Raw genomic sequence first — 20,649 nt, 5'->3', positions numbered from 1 at the left:
CTGCATGTGCCTACAGTCAGCCCTACCCAGAAACAATCCCCACCACCAGGGCAGTGACCTTGTAACAGTGGTAACCCCAGTAGGACCTTTTCTGATGCAGTGGGAATGGCTGGATACCAAGTTAAGGCTTTGCATTCAGTGCTGCACAGTGCACATCTAAAACAGCACATGGCAATAGCTTGGCATGTCACATGACACCGGCACGGTCTGGCACAGTTTAAAATATATATATATATATATATATATATATATATATATATATATATATATATATATATATATATATAAACAGAGTACTTTTGACTGTGACAGTATGAGGATTGAATGTGTGTGCTCCCCATGTCACATCAGCAGTCTGGTATGAAGGACTCTTGGGCCCCTCAACAGAAACTGGGCCCAGGGCAGCAGCCCCTTTTGCCCTGTGTTAAAGACGGTCCTGTCTATAGTTCTATGATGTGACCAGTACTTGGTATCTTACACATCAAAAAAGGACCAAAGGGGGAAAAACTATAATTATAACAAAACCTAGGAAAAAACACTTTCAAAATGGTCTATGTAAAGGTTTGTAATTGTGAAAGATTGATGTATCTGCTTTGTTATGGTAAACTTGCCTCTCTGGATAGAATAAAAGGCGCCTTATGGGTTTCCATGGGTTTTCTGGGCCATTCTAGAGCCATTGTTAAGAAGATTCTTTTGACCCTGTAAAGTATATTGACTTGTTGCTGTGTTTAGCTACTTTAAAGCAGACAAGGATGACACATTTCAGTTTTTTATTTTATCTCTCTTTAACTTTGTTTTAGTTTTTCCTTTTTTGCATATGGTAAAGTGCATTTTTAAATACAGGGTTTTTAGTTTTATTTATTTTTTTGGTTCTGTAATGATATCAAGAAACTTTTTGATGCTGGTGTCCTTTATTGTAGAACTCATTCTTTGTGCTGAGAAGTGAGCAGTTATGCGCTAGATAGTTCTCTATTAGTGCTCTATTAATTATGGGCTTGATTACGAGTGGCGCACTATTGTTTGCACGCAAGCCATATCTGTTTTTTGTGGCTGTTTGCATGCAAGTTAAATTTCGCCTGAATTACAAGTTGAAAGTAAATGCAATTTACGCTAGAATGATTACGTGACTTCAGAACTCTGGTTAACTGTTACACAATTCAAAAAACTGTTACAAAATAAATCAAAAATACATTTAAAATTACAGTTACACTCATAATAACACTATCTAATAAAAAATATTTTAGAAAAATTGCAATAAAAAGTTGTAAAGGCTCAAAGATTTGAAATGTCAGGTGTTAAAAAAAAATAGGCCAAAAGTGCTTTTTCATAGGGATCCATAGAAACATGTATAAATGTATGTATGTATATAAATATATATGCATGTATTTCTATACAGATGTATATATGTATTTGTTTGTGTGTATATGTATTTATAGACATATATACACATATAAATACAGATAAACATATGTATAGAAATACATAAATATATCTCATTGCAATCCTGCACTCGTGTTTGCGCAAGCTAGCGACTATTTTTTTTTATCAAATCGAGTCTCCATTAAAGTCTATGGGGCCTTTTTAGCAATGTGCTAGCAGACATGATACGAAGTAGCGTATCATGTCCGCTGCACATCGATAAATGCCGCTAACAGGGGGTGTCAATCAACCCGATCGTATTCGATCGGGTTGATTTCTGTTCGCCACCTCAGAACAGGCGGACAAGTTATGGAGCAGTGGTCTTTATACGGAGCTTGATAAATATATTCCCCTGTGGGGTAATACCATCCTGTGTTCGCAACTTCGTGAAATCTTTATTTCTGTGCGAGGATGTGACCTTGAGAATGCAAAAGTTTTACTTGGGACCTGTAATGTAACATGTGCAACTGGGCGCATGAAGCACAAATTTGTGCTCCACTCATTATCTAGCCCTATATAGGAGAATGAGTCTCCAATTCGAGCATGTGACAAGGGGCGGGTACAAATCTTTAGGAATTCCTCAATGTTTCAGTTTTTTACCCAAAATATTACATTCACAAACATGTTTTATTGAATCTAGGTTAATCTAAAAAGGTAAGGAAAAAAGCGCCCGAGAAAAAAAGGCAGGGGGACCTTGCAAGCACAGGTCTATAAGTTATTTACCCACATTAAATCTAGGCCAATGTTAAGTATAGAGCTTGCACAGAACTAGTGAAATAATATGGCACTCACACACACACACACACATATATATATAATTATTTAAAAGAGGACATTCAACATATATTTCCATTTTTCTGTTCAAAATATACTTGCACGGGTGCCCCTCTTCACTAGTAGAGCTGCAGCAGTTGTACTTAAAGGGCCATGAAACCCACATTTTTTCTTTCATGATTTAGAAAGAGAATGCAATTTTAAACATCTTTCTAATTTACTTATATTATCTAATTTGTTTTATTCTCTTGATATGCTGAAAAGCATATCTAGATATGCTCATTAGCTACTGATTGGTTGCTGCACATAGAAGCATCGTGTGATTGGCTCACCATGTACATTGCTTTTTCTTCAACTAAGGATATCTAAAAAATGAAGCAAAATAAATATTAGAAGTAAATTTTAATGTTGTTTAAATTTGTATTCTCTATCTGAAACATGAAAGAAAGATTTTGGGTTTAGTGGCCCTTTAAGAACCAGTGATCATTAGTAGGAAGTGCAAGCTTATGCCACAGTATTCATTTAAATTTAAAAAGCTGTTCTCTTTTTTTTCTATACATAACTATTTTTTAACATGTTTAAATTCTGCTCATGCCATATGCATAATACAAAATGTTTCATTATAATGTGCCTTTTATATAGAAAGCATCCTTATAATATATAAAGTGACAGTGTCAAACATACTAAAATAAATTAACAGTGCGCTAGATATTTATAAAACTATTATGATGAGGAATTCAGTTTTTTTTTATCAATCACATTCTTTGTGTTGAATTTAAGGCTTACATTAGCAGTTTAAAGTATACAATAATAATTTGATAGAAACTGGAAATTGTATAAAACAAGCATTTTTTAAATTGCTTGGTTATTAAATTCTACAGAATAGCTCATTTCATTATATTGTTTTGAATTGAAGTAAAAAAAAAAACATTAGGAAATGTAATCAGTCTATTGGTTTTTAATTGTTTTTCTTCTAATCAAATTACAGATGCTCAAACATTTACTTCTGAGAATGCTCTTACTGACAAGTTATTATTGGACAGTGATCAGGGCTCCATATTGCAAGATTTTCACGATGAGATGATTGTTGAGAATACAGATGCAGCTTTTTCTCCCCTCTTCAATGACAATATGATACCAAACCAGGAAAACGAGGAGATTGTAAGAGAAAAGAAAACCAGCACACATGACAAAATATCTCTCTTTGGTAATCAGGCATTGGAAGTGAAGAACGAAGAAGTCATTGAAGGAAACAACTTTATTGAAACAGAACGATCTGCAGATGGAGGCGAAGAACAAAAAACGCTTAGAAAATCTTCAACTGTGTATACAAGGACATCAGAATACGCGTATACCAATAATGTTAATGGTCATGGACATAACAATGAGACTGATATTGACAGTCATATTTCCTCTGATGAAGATCTTCAAGGTGTGAATGATTATGAGGCTGGTGAAAATCAGGCTAGCTCCAATTATGAATGGAATGTGGAGGATAGTAATGTACAGGACTTTGATTACAATAATGATAGCAAATATGCTAGTGTTGGTGATGAAAACAAGGATAACACTAAGAGACATAGCAGTAACAGTTAGAGGAGTACAGGAAGTCAGAAAAGCATCAGTGAATTTGTTGGTGCTTGTAAAGACAGATAAGATGTTACCAGTTTAAAAAAATAGCTGTATGCTAAGGGCCTATACAGTAAGCAGGCTCAGTCATATCTGGTACATGACTAATTCTATAAAAATGTTTTTAAAAAAGTATCTAAGGTTAATTAAATCTTTGGTAAATTATAATTTATATTTAAATATTTGATTGATATTTGAATTTATCATTTTTTTATATTATCTATAAAGTTAATTTAAATGGTTATAATTGTAACAAATAAATCCTATCTATCTATCTATCTATCTATCTATCTATCTATCTATCTATCTATCTATCTATCTATCTATCTCTCTCTCTTTCTCTATCTCTCTTTCTCTATCTCTCTATCTCTCTATCTATCTATCTATCTATCTATCTATCTATCTATCTATCTATCTATCTATCTATCTATCTATCTATCTATCTATCTCTCTTTCTCTATCTATCTATCTATCTATCTATCTATCTATCTATCTATCTATCTATCTATCTATCTATCTGTCTATGTTTGTACAGAGCCACATGGTTTACACACATAAATGTATGTCTCAGCTATTAAGCACTACTTTTCTACGGATCTGTGTACAAAATAAATGTTTTAAAAAGCATTTACAAAATTTGCATTGTTTTGGCAGATTAAAGGTTTATATTGGTGTGTGTTATATCTGTTTAATTGTTACATATAATGTCATTTTTTGCATTTTAGTGGTTAAGGCATTTGGGAAATAGCAGTTCAGGGGTTAATAGTGTAACACCAGGGGGTCCCAGCAGTTAGGGGAATATTTATTTTATATCTATTTTTTGGGCCAGCACTAGACATTGTGCTGCCATGAATAACAATACACCAGTTTCTCATTTATTGAGTAGCACAAACAAATGAAGCAACGACCTTGCACACCATAAAAAGACGAAGAGAGTCTTTATAGTCTTGAGTAGCTCTGTAAACATTCCCTGGAGTTTGATCAACAGATTTAGGAAGATAAGTCAAATTGGACATTTGTAGAAGATCTTAATTTGTAGACAATAAATGATCTAGAATGTATGGAGTCCTATGTAGGGATGGGCGAATGTTTCTAAAAATTCAAAATTTAAAATGAATTTTGATACATTTGTTTGTTCAAATCGAATTTCGAATGTTTATATAACATTCTAACATTCTATTTTCGAATTTTCGTTTTCGAATTTTTCAATAAAATTTGAAAATATTAGTTTGAATAATAGAATGTTTAGCTATGTATTCATTCAATTTCGAAATGTAATATTCGAATTCGAATGTGACATTCGAATTTGAATGTGACATTCAAATTTGAAATAGTATTTCTAGTCTAATACTGTGTTTTAAATGTGATATTCGATTCGAATGTGATATTCGATTCGAATGTGACATTCGAATTCGAAATAATATTTCTAGTCTAATACTGTGTTTTATAAATGTAATTTCTCTTGTAAGGTGTATCCAGTCCACGGATCATCCATTACTTGTGGGATATTCTCCTTCCCAACAGGAAGCTGCAAGAGGATCACCCACAGCAGAGCTGTCTATATAGCTCCTCCCCTAACTGCCACTACCAGTCATTCTCTTGCAGCTCTCGACAAAAAAGGAAGTAGCTAGAGAGATGTGGTGTTTATTTCGTTTATCTTCAATCAAAAGTTTGTTATTTTCAAATGATACCAGAGTTGTACTATTTTAGCCTCAGGCAGAAAATAGAAGAAGAGTCTGCCTGTGGTCTTTGATGATCTTAGCAGGTTGTAACTAAGATCCATTGCTGTTCTCACACATAACTGAAGAGAGAGGTAACTTCAGCTGGGGGAATGGCGTGCAGGGTCTCCTGCTATGAGGTATGTGCAGTTTAAATTTTTCTAGAGAAAGAATATGCTAGAAAATGCTGTTAATACCGGAGTTATTTAAGGTAAGCCTGATTACAGTGATTTAATAACAACTTGTATCATGCTTGCTGTAAAAGGTAATATTCTTATTAATTTCTCACATTGCTGAAAAATAAAACGTTTGCTGGAAGTGTTTTAAACATTTTTTTATACATACTGGCCTAGATTTGGAGTTCGGCGGTAGCCGTCAAAACCAGCGTTAGAGGCTCCTAACGCTGGTTTTGGCCGCCCGCTGGTATTTGGAGTCAGTGATTAAAGGGTCTAACGCTCACTTTTCAGCCGCGACTTTTCCATACCGCAGATCCCCCTACGCCATTTGCGTAGCCTATCTTTTCAATGGGATCTTTCTAACGCTGGTATTTAGAGTCGTTTCTGAAGTGAGCGTTAGAGCTCTAACGACAAGATTCCAGCCGCCTGAAAATAGCAGGAGTTAAGAGCTTTCTGGCTAACGCCGGTTCATAAAGCTCTTAACTACTGTACCCTAAAGTACACTAACACCCATAAACTACCTATGTACCCCTAAACCGAGGCCCCCCCCACATCGCCGACACTCGATTAAAATTTTTAACCCCTAATCTGCCGACCGCCACCTACGTTATATTTATGTACCCCTAATCTGCTGCCCCTAACCCCGCCGACCCCTGTATTATATTTATTAACCCCTAACCTGTCCCCCACAACATCGCCGCCAGCTACTTAAAATAATTAACCCCTAATCTTCCGACCGCAAAGCGCCGCCACCTACGTTATCCCTATGTACCCCTAATCTGCTACCCCTAACACCGCCGACCCCTATATTATATTTATTAACCCCTAATCTGCCCCCCACAACGTCGCCGACACCTGCCTACACTTATTAACTCCTAATCTGCCGAGCGGACCTGAGCGCTACTATAATAAAGTTATTAACCCCTAATCCGCCTCACTAACCCTATCATAAATAGTATTAACCCCTAATCTGCCCTCCCTAACATCGCCGACACCTACCTTCAATTATTAACCCCTAATCTTCCGATCGGAGCTCACCGCTATTCTAATAAATGGATTAACCCCTAAAGCTAAGTCTAACCCTAACACTAACACCCCCCTAAGTTAAATATAATTTTTATCTAACGAAATAAATTAACTCTTATTAAATAAATTATTCCTATTTAAAGCTAAATACTTACCTGTAAAATAAACCCTAATATAGCTACAATATAAATTATAATTATATTATAGCTATTTTAGGATTAATATTTATTTTACAGGCAACTTTGTAATTATTTTAACCAGGTACAATAGCTATTAAATAGTTAAGAACTATTTAATAGTTACCTAGTTAAAATAATAACAAATTTACCTGTAAAATAAATCCTAACCTAAGATATAATTAAACCTAACACTACCCTATCAATAAAATAATTAAATAAACTACCTACAATTACCTACAATTAACCTAACACTACACTATCAATAAATTAATTAAACACAATTCCTACAAATAAATACAATTAAATAAACTAGCTAAAGTACAAAAAATAAAAAACAACTAAGTTACAGAAAATAAAAAAATATTTACAAACATAAGAAAAATATTACAACAATTTTAAACTAATTACACCTACTCTAAGCCCCCTAATAAAATAACAAAGCCCCCCAAAATAAAAAATTCCCTACCCTATTCTAAATTAAAAAAGTTACAAGCTCTTTTACCTTACCAGCCCTGAACAGGGCCCTTTGCGGGGCATGCCCCAAGAAGTTCAGCTCTTTTGCCTGTAAAAAAAAACATACAATACCCCCCCCCCAACATTACAACCCACCACCCACATACCCCTAATCTAACCCAAACCCCCCTTAAATAAACCTAACACTAATCCCCTGAAGATCTTCCTACCTTGTCTTCACCATCCAGGTATCACCGATCCGTCCTGGCTCCAAGATCTTCATCCAACCCAAGCGGGGGTTGGCGATCCATAATCCGGTGCTGAAGAGGTCCAGAAGAGGCTCCAAAGTCTTCCTCCTATCCGGCAAGAAGAGGACATCCGGACCGGCAAACATCTTCTCCAAGCGGCATCTTCGATCTTCTTCCATCCGGAGCGAAGCGGCAGGATCCTGAAGACCTCCAGCGCGGAACATCCATCCAGACCGACGACTGAACGACGAATGACTGTTCCTTTAAGGGACGTCATCCAAGATGGCGTCCCTCGAATTCCGATTGGCTGATAGGATTCTATCAGCCAATCGGAATTAAGGTAGGAATTTTCTGATTGGCTGATGGAATCAGCCAATCAGAATCTAGTTCAATCCGATTGGCCGATCCAATCAGCCAATCAGATTGAGCTTGCATTCTATTGGCTGATCGGAACAGCCAATAGAATGCGAGCTCAATCTGATTGGCTGATTGGATCCGGTTTTGAAACTAAGGGGTTAATCATCCATTTGCAAGTGGGTGCAATGCTCTGTTAGTCTATTATACACACTGTAAAAGTTTCGTAAGATTTACTGCTTTTTATCACTGTTTTTCAATTTCTGACAAAATTTGTTTCTCTTAAAGGCACAGTACCGTTTTTATTTTTTGCTTGTTTACATTTATCAAAGTGTTTTCCAAGCTTGCTGGTCTCATTGCTAGTCTGTTTAAACATGTCTGACATAGAGGAAACTCCTTGTTCATTATGTTTAGAAGCCATTGTGGAACCCCCTCTTAGAATGTGTACCAAATGTACTAATTTTACTTTAAGTTATAAAGATCATATTCTGTCTTTAAAAGATTTATCACCAGAGGAAACTGACAAGGGGTAAGTTATGCCGACTAACTCGCCCCACGTGTCAGAACCTTTGACTCCCGCTCAAGGGACTCCCGCTCAAGAGGCGCCAAGTACATCTAGCACGCCCATGGCGTTTACTTTATAAGACATGGCGGCAGTTATGGATCATACCCTTACAGAGGTATTGTCCAAACTACCAGGGTTACAAGGAAAGCAAGACAGCTCTGGGACTAGAAAAAATACAGAGCACTCTGACGCTTTAGTAGCTATGTCTGATATCCCCTCACAATATGCAGAAGCTGAGGCAGGAGAGCTTCTTTCTGTGGGTGATTTTTCTGACTCAGGGAAGATGCTTCAACCTGATTCTGATATGTCTACATTTAAATTTAAGCTTGAACACCTCCGCGTGTTGCTCAGGGAGGTTTTAGCTACTCTGGATAACTGTGACACCATTATAGTGCCAGAGAAATTGTGTAGATTAGATAAATACTATGCAGTGCCTTTTTACACTAATGTTTTTCCAATACCTAAAAGGTGTTCAGAAATTATTACTAAGGAATGGGATAGACCAGGTGAACTGTTCTCTCCCCCTCCTATTTTTAAGAAAATGTTTCCAATAGATGCCGCTACATGGGACTTATGGCAAACGGTCCCTAAGGTGGAGGGAGCAGTTTCTACCCTAGCTAAGTGTACAACTATCCCCATTGAGGACAGTTGTGCTTTCCTAGATCCAATGGATAAAAAGTTAGAGGGTTACCTTAAGAAAATGTTTATTCAACAAGGTTTTATTCTCCAGCCTCTTGCATGCATTGCCCCTGTCACTGCTGCTGCGGCCTTCTTGTTTGAGTCTCTGGAAGAGGCCTTACAGGTAGAAACCCCATTGGATGATATACTTGACAAGCTTAAAGTGCTTAAGCTAGCCAATTCATTTGTTTCTGACGCCGTTGTTCATTTAACCAAACTAACGGCTAAGAACTCAGGTTTTGCTATTCAGGCGCGTAGGGTGCTATGGCTTAAATCCTGGTCAGCTGACGTTACTTCAAAGTCTAAGCTTCTCAACATTCCCTTCAAGGGGCAGACCCTATTCGGGCCTGGACTGAAGGAGATCATTTCTGATATTACTGGAGGAAAAGGTCATGCCCTTCCTCAGGACCAAACAAACTAATTTTCGTGCCTTTCGAAACTTTAAGACGAACGCGGCATCAACTTCCTCTAATACAAAACAAGAGGGAAATTTTGCCCAGTCCAAGCCAGTCTGGAGACCTTACCAGGCCTGGAACAAAGGTAAGCAGGGCAAGAAGCCTGCTGCTGCCTCTAAGACAGCATGAAAGATCAGCCCCCGATCCGGTAACGGATCTTGTAGGGGGCAGACTTTCTCTCTTCGCCCAGGCTTGGGCAAGAGATGTCCAGGATCCCTGGGCGGTGGAAATTGTGTCCCAGGGATATCTTCTGGACTTCAAAGCTTCTTCCCCAAAAGGAAGATTTCACCTCTCACAATTATCTGCAGACCAGATAAAGAGAGAGGCATTCTTACATTGTGTTCAAGACCTCCTAGTTATGGGAGTGATCCACCCAGTTCCAAAGGAGGAACAAGGGCAAGGCTTCTATTCAAATCTCTTTGTGGTTCCCAAGAAAGAGGGAACCTTCAGACCAATCTTAGATCTCAAGATCCTAAACAAATTTCTCAGGGTCCCATCTTTCAAGATGGAGACTATTCGAACCATCCTACCTATGATCCAGGAGGGTCAATACATGACTACCGTGGACTTAAAGGATGCTTATCTTCACATTCCGATACACAAAGATCATCATCGGTTTCTCAGGTTCGCCTTCCTAGACAGGCATTACCAGTTTGTGGCTCTTCCTTTTGGGTTAGCTACGGCACCAATAATCTTTACGAAGGTTCTGGGGTCACTTCTGGCGGTCCTAAGGCCGCGGGGCATAGCAGTAGCCCCTTACTTAGACGACATTCTGATACAGGCGTCGAATTTCCAAATTGCCAAGTCCCATACGGACATTGTTCTGGCATTCCTGAGGTCTCATGGGTGGAAAGTGAACGAAAAGAAGAGTTCTCTATCCCCTCTCACAAGAGTTTCCTTCCTGGGAACTCTGATAGATTCTGTAGAAATGAGGATTTACCTGACAGAGGACAGGTTGTCAAAACTTCTAAATTCCTGGCGTGTTCTTTATTATACTTCTCGCCCTTCGGTGGCTACCCCACTACTAAATCTGGATCAAGAGACCAGGGATTCTCTTCTCTGGTGGCTATCTCGGGTCCATCTGTCCAAAGGTATGACCTTCCGCAGGCCAGATTTGACAATAGTAACAACAGATGCCAGCCTTCTGGGCTGGGGTGCACTCTGGAACTCTCTGAAGGCTCAGGGGTCGTGGACTCAGGAGGAGGCACTCCTTCCAATAAACATTCTGGAACTAAGAGCAATATTCAATGCTCTTCAGGCTTGGCCTCAGCTAGCGGCAATGAGGTTCATCAGATTTCAGTCGGACAATATCACGACTGTAGCTTACATCAACCATCAAGGGGGAACAAGGAGTTCCCTAGCGATGTTGGAGGTTTCAAAGATAATTCTATGGGCAGAGATTCACTCTTGCCATCTATCAGCTATCCATATCCCAGGAGTAGAGAACTGGGAGGCAGATTTTCTAAGTCGACAGACTTTTCATCCAGGGGAGTGGGAGCTCCATCCAGAGGTGTTTGCACAGTTGATTCAATGTTGGGGCAAACCAGAACTGGATCTCATGGCGTCTCGCCAGAACGCCAAGCTTCCTTGTTACGGATCCAGGTCCAGGGATCCCAAGGCAGCGCTGATATATGCTGTAGCAGCGCCTTGGTCCTTCAACCTGGCTTATGTGTTTCCACCGTTTCTTCTGCTCCCTCGTCTGATTGCCAAGATCAAGCAGGAGAGAGCATCAGTAATTTTGATAGTACCTGCGTGGCCACGCAGGACTTGGTATGCAGATCTGGTGGACATGTCATCCTTTCCACCATGGACTCTGCCTCTGAGACAGGACCTTCTACTTCAGGGTCCTTTCAACCATCCAAATCTAATTTCTCTGCGGCTGACTGCTTGGAGATTGAACGCTTGATTTTATCAAAGCGTGGTTTCTCCGAGTCGGTCATTGATACCTTAATACAGGCGCAAAAGCCTGTCACCAGGAAAATCTATCATAAGATATGGTGTAAATATCTTCATTGGTGTGAATCCAAGGGTTACTCATGGAGTAAGGTCAGGATTCCTAGGATATTATCTTTTCTCTAAGAAGGTTTGTCAGCTAGTTCCTTAAAGGGACAGATTTCTGCTCTGTCTATTCTTTTGCACAAAAGTCTGGCTGAGGTTCCAGACGTGCAGGCGTTTTGTCAGGCTTTAGTCAGAATCAAGCCTGTGTTTAAAACTGTTGCTCCGCCTTGGAGTTTAAATTTAGTTCTTAAGGTTCTTCAAGGGGTTCTGTTTGAACCTTTGCATTCCATAGATATTAAGCTCTTATCTTGGAAGGTTCTGTTTTTAGTAGCTATCTCCTCGGCTCGAAGAGTTTCGGAGTTATCTGCTTTACAATGTGATTCCCCTTATCTCATTTTTCATGCAGATAAGGTAGTGTTACATACCAAACCTGGTTTTCTACCTAAGGTGGTATCTAATAAAAATATCAATCAGGAGATTGTTGTACCGTCACTGTGTCCTAATCCTATTTCAAAGAAGGAACGTCTTTTACACAATCTTGACGTGGTTCGTGCTTTAAAATTTTATTTACAAGCTACTAAAGATTTTCGTCAAACATCTGCATTGTTTGTTGTCTACTCTGGACAGAGGAGAGGCCAAAAGGCTTCGGCAACCTCTCTCTTTCTTTTTGGCTAAGGAGTATAATATGCTTAGCTTATGAGACTGCTGGCCAGCAGCCTCCTGAAAGGATTACAGCTCATTCTACTAGAGCGGTAGCTTCCACATGGGCTTTTAAAAATGAGGCTTCTGTTGAACAGATTTGTAAGGCGGCAATTTGGTCTTCGCTTCATACTTTTTCAAAATTCTATAAATTTGATACTTTTGCTTCTTCGGAGGCTATTTTTGGGAGAAAGGTCTTGCAGGCAGTGGTGCCTACCGTTTAAGCGCCTGCCTTGTCCTTCCCTTCATCCGTGTCCTATAGCTTTGGTATTGGTATCCCAAAAGTAATGGATGATCCGTGGACTGGATACACCTTACAAGAGAAAACAAAATTTATGCTTACCTGATAAATTTATTTCTCTTGTGGTGTATCCAGTCCACGGCCCGCCCTGTCATTTTAAGGCAGGTGTTTTTTATTTTTAAACTACAGTCACCACTGCACCCTATAGTTTCTCCTTTCTCTTGCTTGTCTTTGGTCGAATGACTGGTAGTGGCAGTTAGGGGAGGAGCTATAAAGACAGCTCTGCTGTGGGTGATCCTCTTGCAGCTTCCTGTTGGGAAGGAGAATATCCCACAAGTAATGGATGATCCGTGGACTGGATACACCACAAGAGAAATACATTTATCAGGTAAGCATAAATTTTGTTATTCGAATTCGAATGTGACATTCAATTCGAATGTGATATTCGATTCGAATGTGACATTCGAAATAGTGTTTCTAGTCTATAATTGTGTTTTATAAATGTAATATTCAAATTCAAATGTGATATTCGAATGTAACATTCGAATTCGAATGTGACATTCGAAAACTGTAAATAACATTCGAAAATCGAATTTTTAAGAATATTCGTTCTTATCAACATTCTATTATGTAAATCGAATTATCTACAATAACAGTTGTTCTAACATTCAAATTCGGATATAAACACATTCGCCCATCCCTAGTCCTATGTCTCAAAACAGAAACTTTGTCTTTTTTTATTCTACTGAGTCACATAATAAAAACAGTCAAAAATAATTTAATCTAGCTTTGTAGAAACAAATTTGCATTCCTATTGTATAAAGAAGTATGCATTCTAATGGAAGAGAGTCAGGTTTGCACCAATTATCCAATTCAATGATATTCCAATCCAACACCAGGTTTGCATGATTTTAACATAAGGTTTAACATAACTTAAAACAAGGGATGTAATGAACATTACATATAAAGATGAAGGTTAAACCTAATCACCCTCTAAGAACCAATATCCAGCTACAGAGTGTATATAACAGGACACACTGCCAAACCACCCCGCTGTATTGCTGGTCGATAACTGGAAATGTCGGCTTCAGGTGCCAGGGGTAGTCTAAGTTTATGTTAATAAATTAGTTTTTAATACATTAACTATCCAACACTACTTAGTTGAGATTACTCAGCATTGCCACTTTCAAATAGGAATGAGTGCTATTTAACCCCCTCTTGTCCCTCCCTCCCCTCTTTTCCTTATTTTTGTATCTATCGTATTTAAAGGGGCAGCACCAAGGTATTTATTACCCCTTATTTCCTATACTTACTAGATCACAGTGCCAATAATTTACCCATTGCTTATGGGTTTTATTCATCAAATTTTTTATATTTCATTATTTTTTTAAATCTTTACCTTTTGAGCGCTCCGACGATAAGTGCATCTCTCCCGCCTGGTATTTTGTCAAATTGATTAACAGATGAAGATTCTTAAAAGAACGAATCCTTGTTTTCCCCCGGGCTGTGACGTTTATGCAAAGGGACTGAATGCCCCCGGGGGGGGGGGGGGGGGGGGGAACAAGGATTCGTTCTTTAAAGAATCATCATCTGTCAATCAATTTTACAAAATGCTGGGCAGAAGAGATGCGCTTATCGTCGGAGCGCTCAAAAGGTAAGAATTATAAAACAATAATGAAATATAAAAAATTTGATGAATTAAACCCACCCTCATTTTGCAAAGTTTATAAAATTCCGTGGGGCAGTTGCGTGAAGTTGACCTTCACTTTAAGTTATTTTGCCTTCTCATTTCATATATTTATGAACACGGCTGTTTTCTGGTTTACAAAACAGTTAAAAATATAGCTAAGATCCCACTATGACACTTGTACTCAGCTAACATAAAATCAGACAAATGTAATTAAAATGCAAAATGAATTTGAAATGCACGTCATGACTTGATATCATAAGTGAAAAAACTGCGTTGATTGAGTATTGATTCAATTATCCATCATGTTGTTTTCTTTCGTTTGCTAGATTTATAAATTGTGAATTTGTTTTGGAAACTCCTGCAAAAAAATAGAGCCAACCCTTTTTCTTTTAGTTTTTCCCGCTGTCACTGTTGTACATGTAAATCTCATGTTCCTGTTTGCATATGCTATTTTACAACTTTTCTAAAACAAAATTTATGCTTACCTGATAAATTTATTTCTCTTGTGGTGTATCCAGTCCACGGCCCGCCCTGTCATTTTAAGGCAGGTGTTTTTTATTTTTAAACTACAGTCACCACTGCACCCTATAGTTTCTCCTTTCTCTTGCTTGTCTTCGGTCGAATGACTGGCAGTGGCAGTTAGGGGAGGAGCTATAAAGACAGCTCTGCTGTGGGTGATCCTCTTGCAGCTTCCTGTTGGGAAGGAGAATATCCCACAAGTAATGGATGATCCGTGGACTGGATACACCACAAGAGAAATACATTTATCAGGTAAGCATAAATTTTGTTATTCGAATTCGAATGTGACATTCAATTCGAATGTGATATTCGATTCGAATGTGACATTCGAAATAGTGTTTCTAGTCTATAATTGTGTTTTATAAATGTAATATTCAAATTCAAATGTGATATTCGAATGTAACATTCGAATTCGAATGTGACATTCGAAAACTGTAAATAACATTCGAAAATCGAATTTTTAAGAATATTCGTTCTTATCAACATTCTATTATGTAAATCTAATTATCTACAATAACAGTTGTTCTAACATTCAAATTCGGATATAAACACATTCGCCCATCCCTAGTCCTATGTCTCAAAACAGAAACTTTGTCTTTTTTTATTCTACTGAGTCACATAATAAAAACAGTCAAAAATAATTTAATCTAGCTTTGTAGAAACAAATTTGCATTCCTATTGTATAAAGAAGTATGCATTCTAATGGAAGAGAGTCAGGTTTGCACCAATTATCCAATTCAATGATATTCCAATCCAACACCAGGTTTGCATGACTTTAACATAAGGTTTAACATAACTTAAAACAAGGGATGTAATGAACATTACATATAAAGATGAAGGTTAAACCTAATCACCCTCTAAGAACCAATATCCAGCTACAGAGTGTATATAACAGGACACACTGCCAAACCACCCCGCTGTATTCCTGGTCGATAACTGGAAATGTCGGCTTCAGGTGCCAGGGGTAGTCTAAGCTTATGTTAATAAATTAGTTTTTAATACATTAACTATCCAACACTACTTAGTTGAGATTACTCAGCATTGCCACTTTTAAAAAGGAATGAGTGCTATTTAACCCCCTCTTGTCCCTCCCTCCCCTCTTTTCCTTATTTTTGTATCTATCGTATTTAAAGGGGCAGCACCGAGGTATTTATTACCCCTTATTTCCTATACTTACTAGATCACAGTGCCAATAATTTACCCATTGCTTATGGGTTTTATTCATCAAATTTTTTATATTTCATTATTTTTTTAAATCTTTACCTTTTGAGCGCTCCGACGATAAGTGCATCTCTCCCGCCTGGTATTTTGACAAATTGATTGACAGATGAAGATTCTTAAAAGAACGAATCCTTGTTTTCCCCCGGGCTGTGACGTTTATGCAAAGGGACTGAATGCCCCCGGGGGGGGGGGGGAACAAGGATTCGTTCTTTAAAGAATCATCATCTGTCAATCAATTTTACAAAATGCTGGGCAGAAGAGATGCGCTTATCGTCGGAGCGCTCAAAAGGTAAGAATTATAAAACAATAATGAAATATAAAAAATTTGATGAATTAAACCCACCCTCATTTTGCAAAGTTTATAAAATTCCGTGGGGCAGTTGCGTGAAGTTGACCTTCACTTTAAGTTATTTTGCCTTCTCATTTCATATATTTATGAACACGGCTGTTTTCTGGTTTACAAAACAGTTAAAAATATAGCTAAGATCCCACTATGACACTTGTACTCAGCTAACATAAAATCAGACAAATGTAATTAAAATGCAAAATGAATTTGAAATGCACGTCATGACTTGATATCATAAGTGAAAAAACTGCGTTGATTGAGTATTGATTCAATTATCCATCATGTTGTTTTCTTTCGTTTGCTAGATTTATAAATTGTGAATTTGTTTTGGAAACTCCTGCAAAAAAATAGAGCCAACCCTTTTTCTTTTAGTTTTTCCCGCTGTCACTGTTGTACATGTAAATCTCATGTTCCTGTTTGCATATGCTATTTTACAACTTTTCTAAAACAAAATTTATGCTTACCTGATAAATTTATTTCTCTTGTGGTGTATCCAGTCCACGGCCCGCCCTGTCATTTTAAGGCAGGTGTTTTTTATTTTTAAACTACAGTCACCACTGCACCCTATAGTTTCTCCTTTCTCTTGCTTGTCTTCGGTCGAATGACTGGCAGTGGCAGTTAGGGGAGGAGCTATAAAGACAGCTCTGCTGTGGGTGATCCTCTTGCAGCTTCCTGTTGGGAAGGAGAATATCCCACAAGTAATGGATGATCCGTGGACTGGATACACCACAAGAGAAATACATTTATCAGGTAAGCATAAATTTTGTTATTCGAATTCGAATGTGACATTCAATTCGAATGTGATATTCGATTCAAATGTGACATTCGAAATAGTGTTTCTAGTCTATAATTGTGTTTTATAAATGTAATATTCAAATTCAAATGTGATATTCGAATGTAACATTCGAATTCGAATGTGACATTCGAATTCGAATGTGACATTCGAAAACTGTAAATAACATTCGAAAATCGAATTTTTAAGAATATTCGTTCTTATCAACATTCTATTATGTAAATCGAATTATCTACAATAACAGTTGTTCTAACATTCAAATTCAGATATAAACACATTCGCCCATCCCTAGTCCTATGTCTCAAAACAGAAACTTTGTCTTTTTTTATTCTACTGAGTCACATAATAAAAACAGTCAAAAATAATTTAATCTAGCTTTGTAGAAACAAATTTGCATTCCTATTGTATAAAGAAGTATGCATTCTAATGGAAGAGAGTCAGGTTTGCACCAATTATCCAATTCAATGATATTCCAATCCAACACCAGGTTTGCATGACTTTAACATAAGGTTTAACATAACTTAAAACAAGGGATGTAATGAACATTACATATAAAGATGAAGGTTAAACCTAATCACCCTCTAAGAACCAATATCCAGCTACAGAGTGTATATAACAGGACACACTGCCAAACCACCCCGCTGTATTCCTGGTCGATAACTGGAAATGTCGGCTTCAGGTGCCAGGGGTAGTCTAAGCTTATGTTAATAAATTAGTTTTTAATACATTAACTATCCAACACTACTTAGTTGAGATTACTCAGCATTGCCACTTTCAAATAGGAATGAGTGCTATTTAACCCCCTCTTGTCCCTCCATCCCCTCTTTTCCTTATTTTTGTATCTATCGTATTTAAAGGGGCAGCACCGAGGTATTTATTACCCCTTATTTCCTATACTTACTAGATCACAGTGCCAATAATTTACCCATTGCTTATGGGTTTTATTCATCAAATTTTTTATATTTCATTATTTTTTTAAATCTTTACCTTTTGAGCGCTCCGACGATAAGTGCATCTCTCCCGCCTGGTATTTTGACAAATTGATTGACAGATGAAGATTCTTAAAAGAACGAATCCTTGTTTTCCCCCGGGCTGTGACGTTTATGCAAAGGGACTGAATGCCCCCGGGGGGGGGGGGGAACAAGGATTCGTTCTTTAAAGAATCATCATCTGTCAATCAATTTTACAAAATGCTGGGCAGAAGAGATGCGCTTATCGTCGGAGCGCTCAAAAGGTAAGAATTATAAAACAATAATGAAATATAAAAAATTTGATGAATTAAACCCACCCTCATTTTGCAAAGTTTATAAAATTCCGTGGGGCAGTTGCGTGAAGTTGACCTTCACTTTAAGTTATTTTGCATTCTCATTTCATATATTTATGAACACGGCTGTTTTCTGGTTTACAAAACAGTTAAAAATATAGCTAAGATCCCACTATGACACTTGTACTCAGCTAACATAAAATCAGACAAATGTAATTAAAATGCAAAATGAATTTGAAATGCACGTCATGACTTGATATCATAAGTGAAAAAACTGCGTTGATTGAGTATTGATTCAATTATCCATCATGTTGTTTTCTTTCGTTTGCTAGATTTATAAATTGTGAATTTGTTTTGGAAACTCCTGCAAAAAAATAGAGCCAACCCTTTTTCTTTTAGTTTTTCCCGCTGTCACTGTTGTACATGTAAATCTCATGTTCCTGTTTGCATATGCTATTTTACAACTTTTCTAACACCACCACATATCAAGGCCTAGTGGAACATTATTGTGACCAAGATAATTGTGCTAGAGGGAAATTGACACTGTATACGATAACAATATGTGCACCTGTGTGTTACAATTTGAAAGTAACATTATATTTCCACTAAAACACAAATACAGTGGGGCAAAAAAGTATTTAGTCAGCCACCAATTGTGCAAGTTATCCCACTTAAGAAGATGAGAGAGGCCTATAATTTTCATCATAGGTATACCTCAACTATGAGAGACAAAATGTGGAAACAAATCCAGACAATCACATTGTCTGATTTGGAAAGAATTTATTTGTAAATTATGGTGGAAAAATAAGTATTTGGTCAATATCAAAAGTTCATCTCAATACTTTGTTATATATCCTTTGTTGGCAATGACAGAAGTCAAACGTTTTCTGTAAGTCTTCACAAGGTTGTCACACACTGTTGCTGGTATGTTGGCCCATTCCTGCATGCAGATCTCCTCTAGAGCAGTGATGTTTTGGGGCTGTCGCTGGGCAACACGGACATTCAACTCCCTCCAAATGTTTTCTATGGGGTTGAGATCTGGAGACTGGCTAGGCCACTCCAGGACCTTAAAATGCTTCTTACGAAGCCACTCCTTCGTTGCCCGGGTGGTGTGTTTGGGATCATTGTCATGCTAAAAGACCCAGCCACGTTTCATCTTCAATGCCCTTGCTGATGGAAGGAGGTTTGCACTCATAATCTCACGATACATAGCCCCATTCATTCTTTCATGTACACGGATCAGTCGTCCTGGTCCCTTTGCAGAGAAACAGCCCCAAAGCATGATGTTGTCACCCCCATGCTTCACAGTAGGTATGGTGTTCTTTGGTTGCAACTCAGCATTCTCTCTCCTCCAAACACGACGAGTTGTGTTTCTACCAAACAGTTCTACTTTGGTTTCATCTGACTATATGACATTCTCCCAATCCACTTCTGGATCATCCAAATGCTCTCTAGCATACTTCAGATGGGCTCGGACATGTACTGGGTTAAGCAGGGGGACAAGTCTGGCACTGCAGGATCTGAGTCCCTGGCGGTGTAGTGTGTTACCCGTGTGGTTCTGGGATGTTTGCTCACCATTCTTGTGATCATTTTGACCCCACGGGGTGAGATCTTGCGTGGAGCCCCAGATCGAGGAAGATTATCAGTGGTCTTGTTTGTCTTCCATTTTCTAATTATTGCTCCCACAGTTGATTTCTTCACACCAAGCTGCTTACCTATTGCAGATTCAGTCTTCCCAGCCTGGTGCAGGTCTACAATTTTGTTTCTGGTGTCCTTCGACAGCTCTTTGGCCTTAACCATAGTGGAGTTTGGAGTGTGACTGTTTGAGGTTGTGGACAGGTGTCTTTTATACTGATAACAAGTTCAAACAGGTGCCATTAATACAGGTAGTGAGTGGAAGACAGAGGAGCCTCTTAAAGAAGAAGATACAAGTCTGTGAGAGCCAGAAATCTTGCTTGTTTGTAGGTGACCAAATACTTATTTTCCACCATAATATGCAAATAAATTCTTTCCAAATCAGACAGTGTGATTGTCTGGATTTGTTTCCACATTTTGTCTCACATAGTTGAGGTATACCTATGATGAACATTACAGGTCTCTCTCATCTTCTTAAGTGGGAGAACTTGCACAATTGGTGGCTGACTAAATAATTGTTTGCCCCACTGTATTGTTTGGTAGCACATTACCAGGTTAGAGTTATTAAC

At 38.0% G+C, this 20,649-nt stretch overlaps 1 protein-coding gene across 1 annotated transcript in view; it reads left to right on the top strand.

Annotated features, from left to right (window-relative positions):
* LOC128652486 (uncharacterized) overlaps nucleotides 1-3,913 on the top strand; it is an 868,114-nt gene extending 864,201 nt beyond the window's left edge. Inside the window, exon 102 of the mRNA XM_053705422.1 lies at nucleotides 3,182-3,913. Within this exon, the coding sequence (XP_053561397.1) occupies nucleotides 3,182-3,789 (608 nt within the window). The 3' untranslated portion in view covers nucleotides 3,790-3,913. The remainder of the gene's footprint in view (nucleotides 1-3,181) is intronic.
* Nucleotides 3,914-20,649: the final 16,736 nt, after the last annotated feature.

Source organism: Bombina bombina, chromosome 3 (genome assembly GCF_027579735.1).
Source record: "Bombina bombina isolate aBomBom1 chromosome 3, aBomBom1.pri, whole genome shotgun sequence".
Classification (NCBI taxonomy): domain Eukaryota; kingdom Metazoa; phylum Chordata; class Amphibia; order Anura; family Bombinatoridae; genus Bombina; species Bombina bombina.
This window is presented reverse-complemented; position numbering and strand designations above follow the sequence as displayed.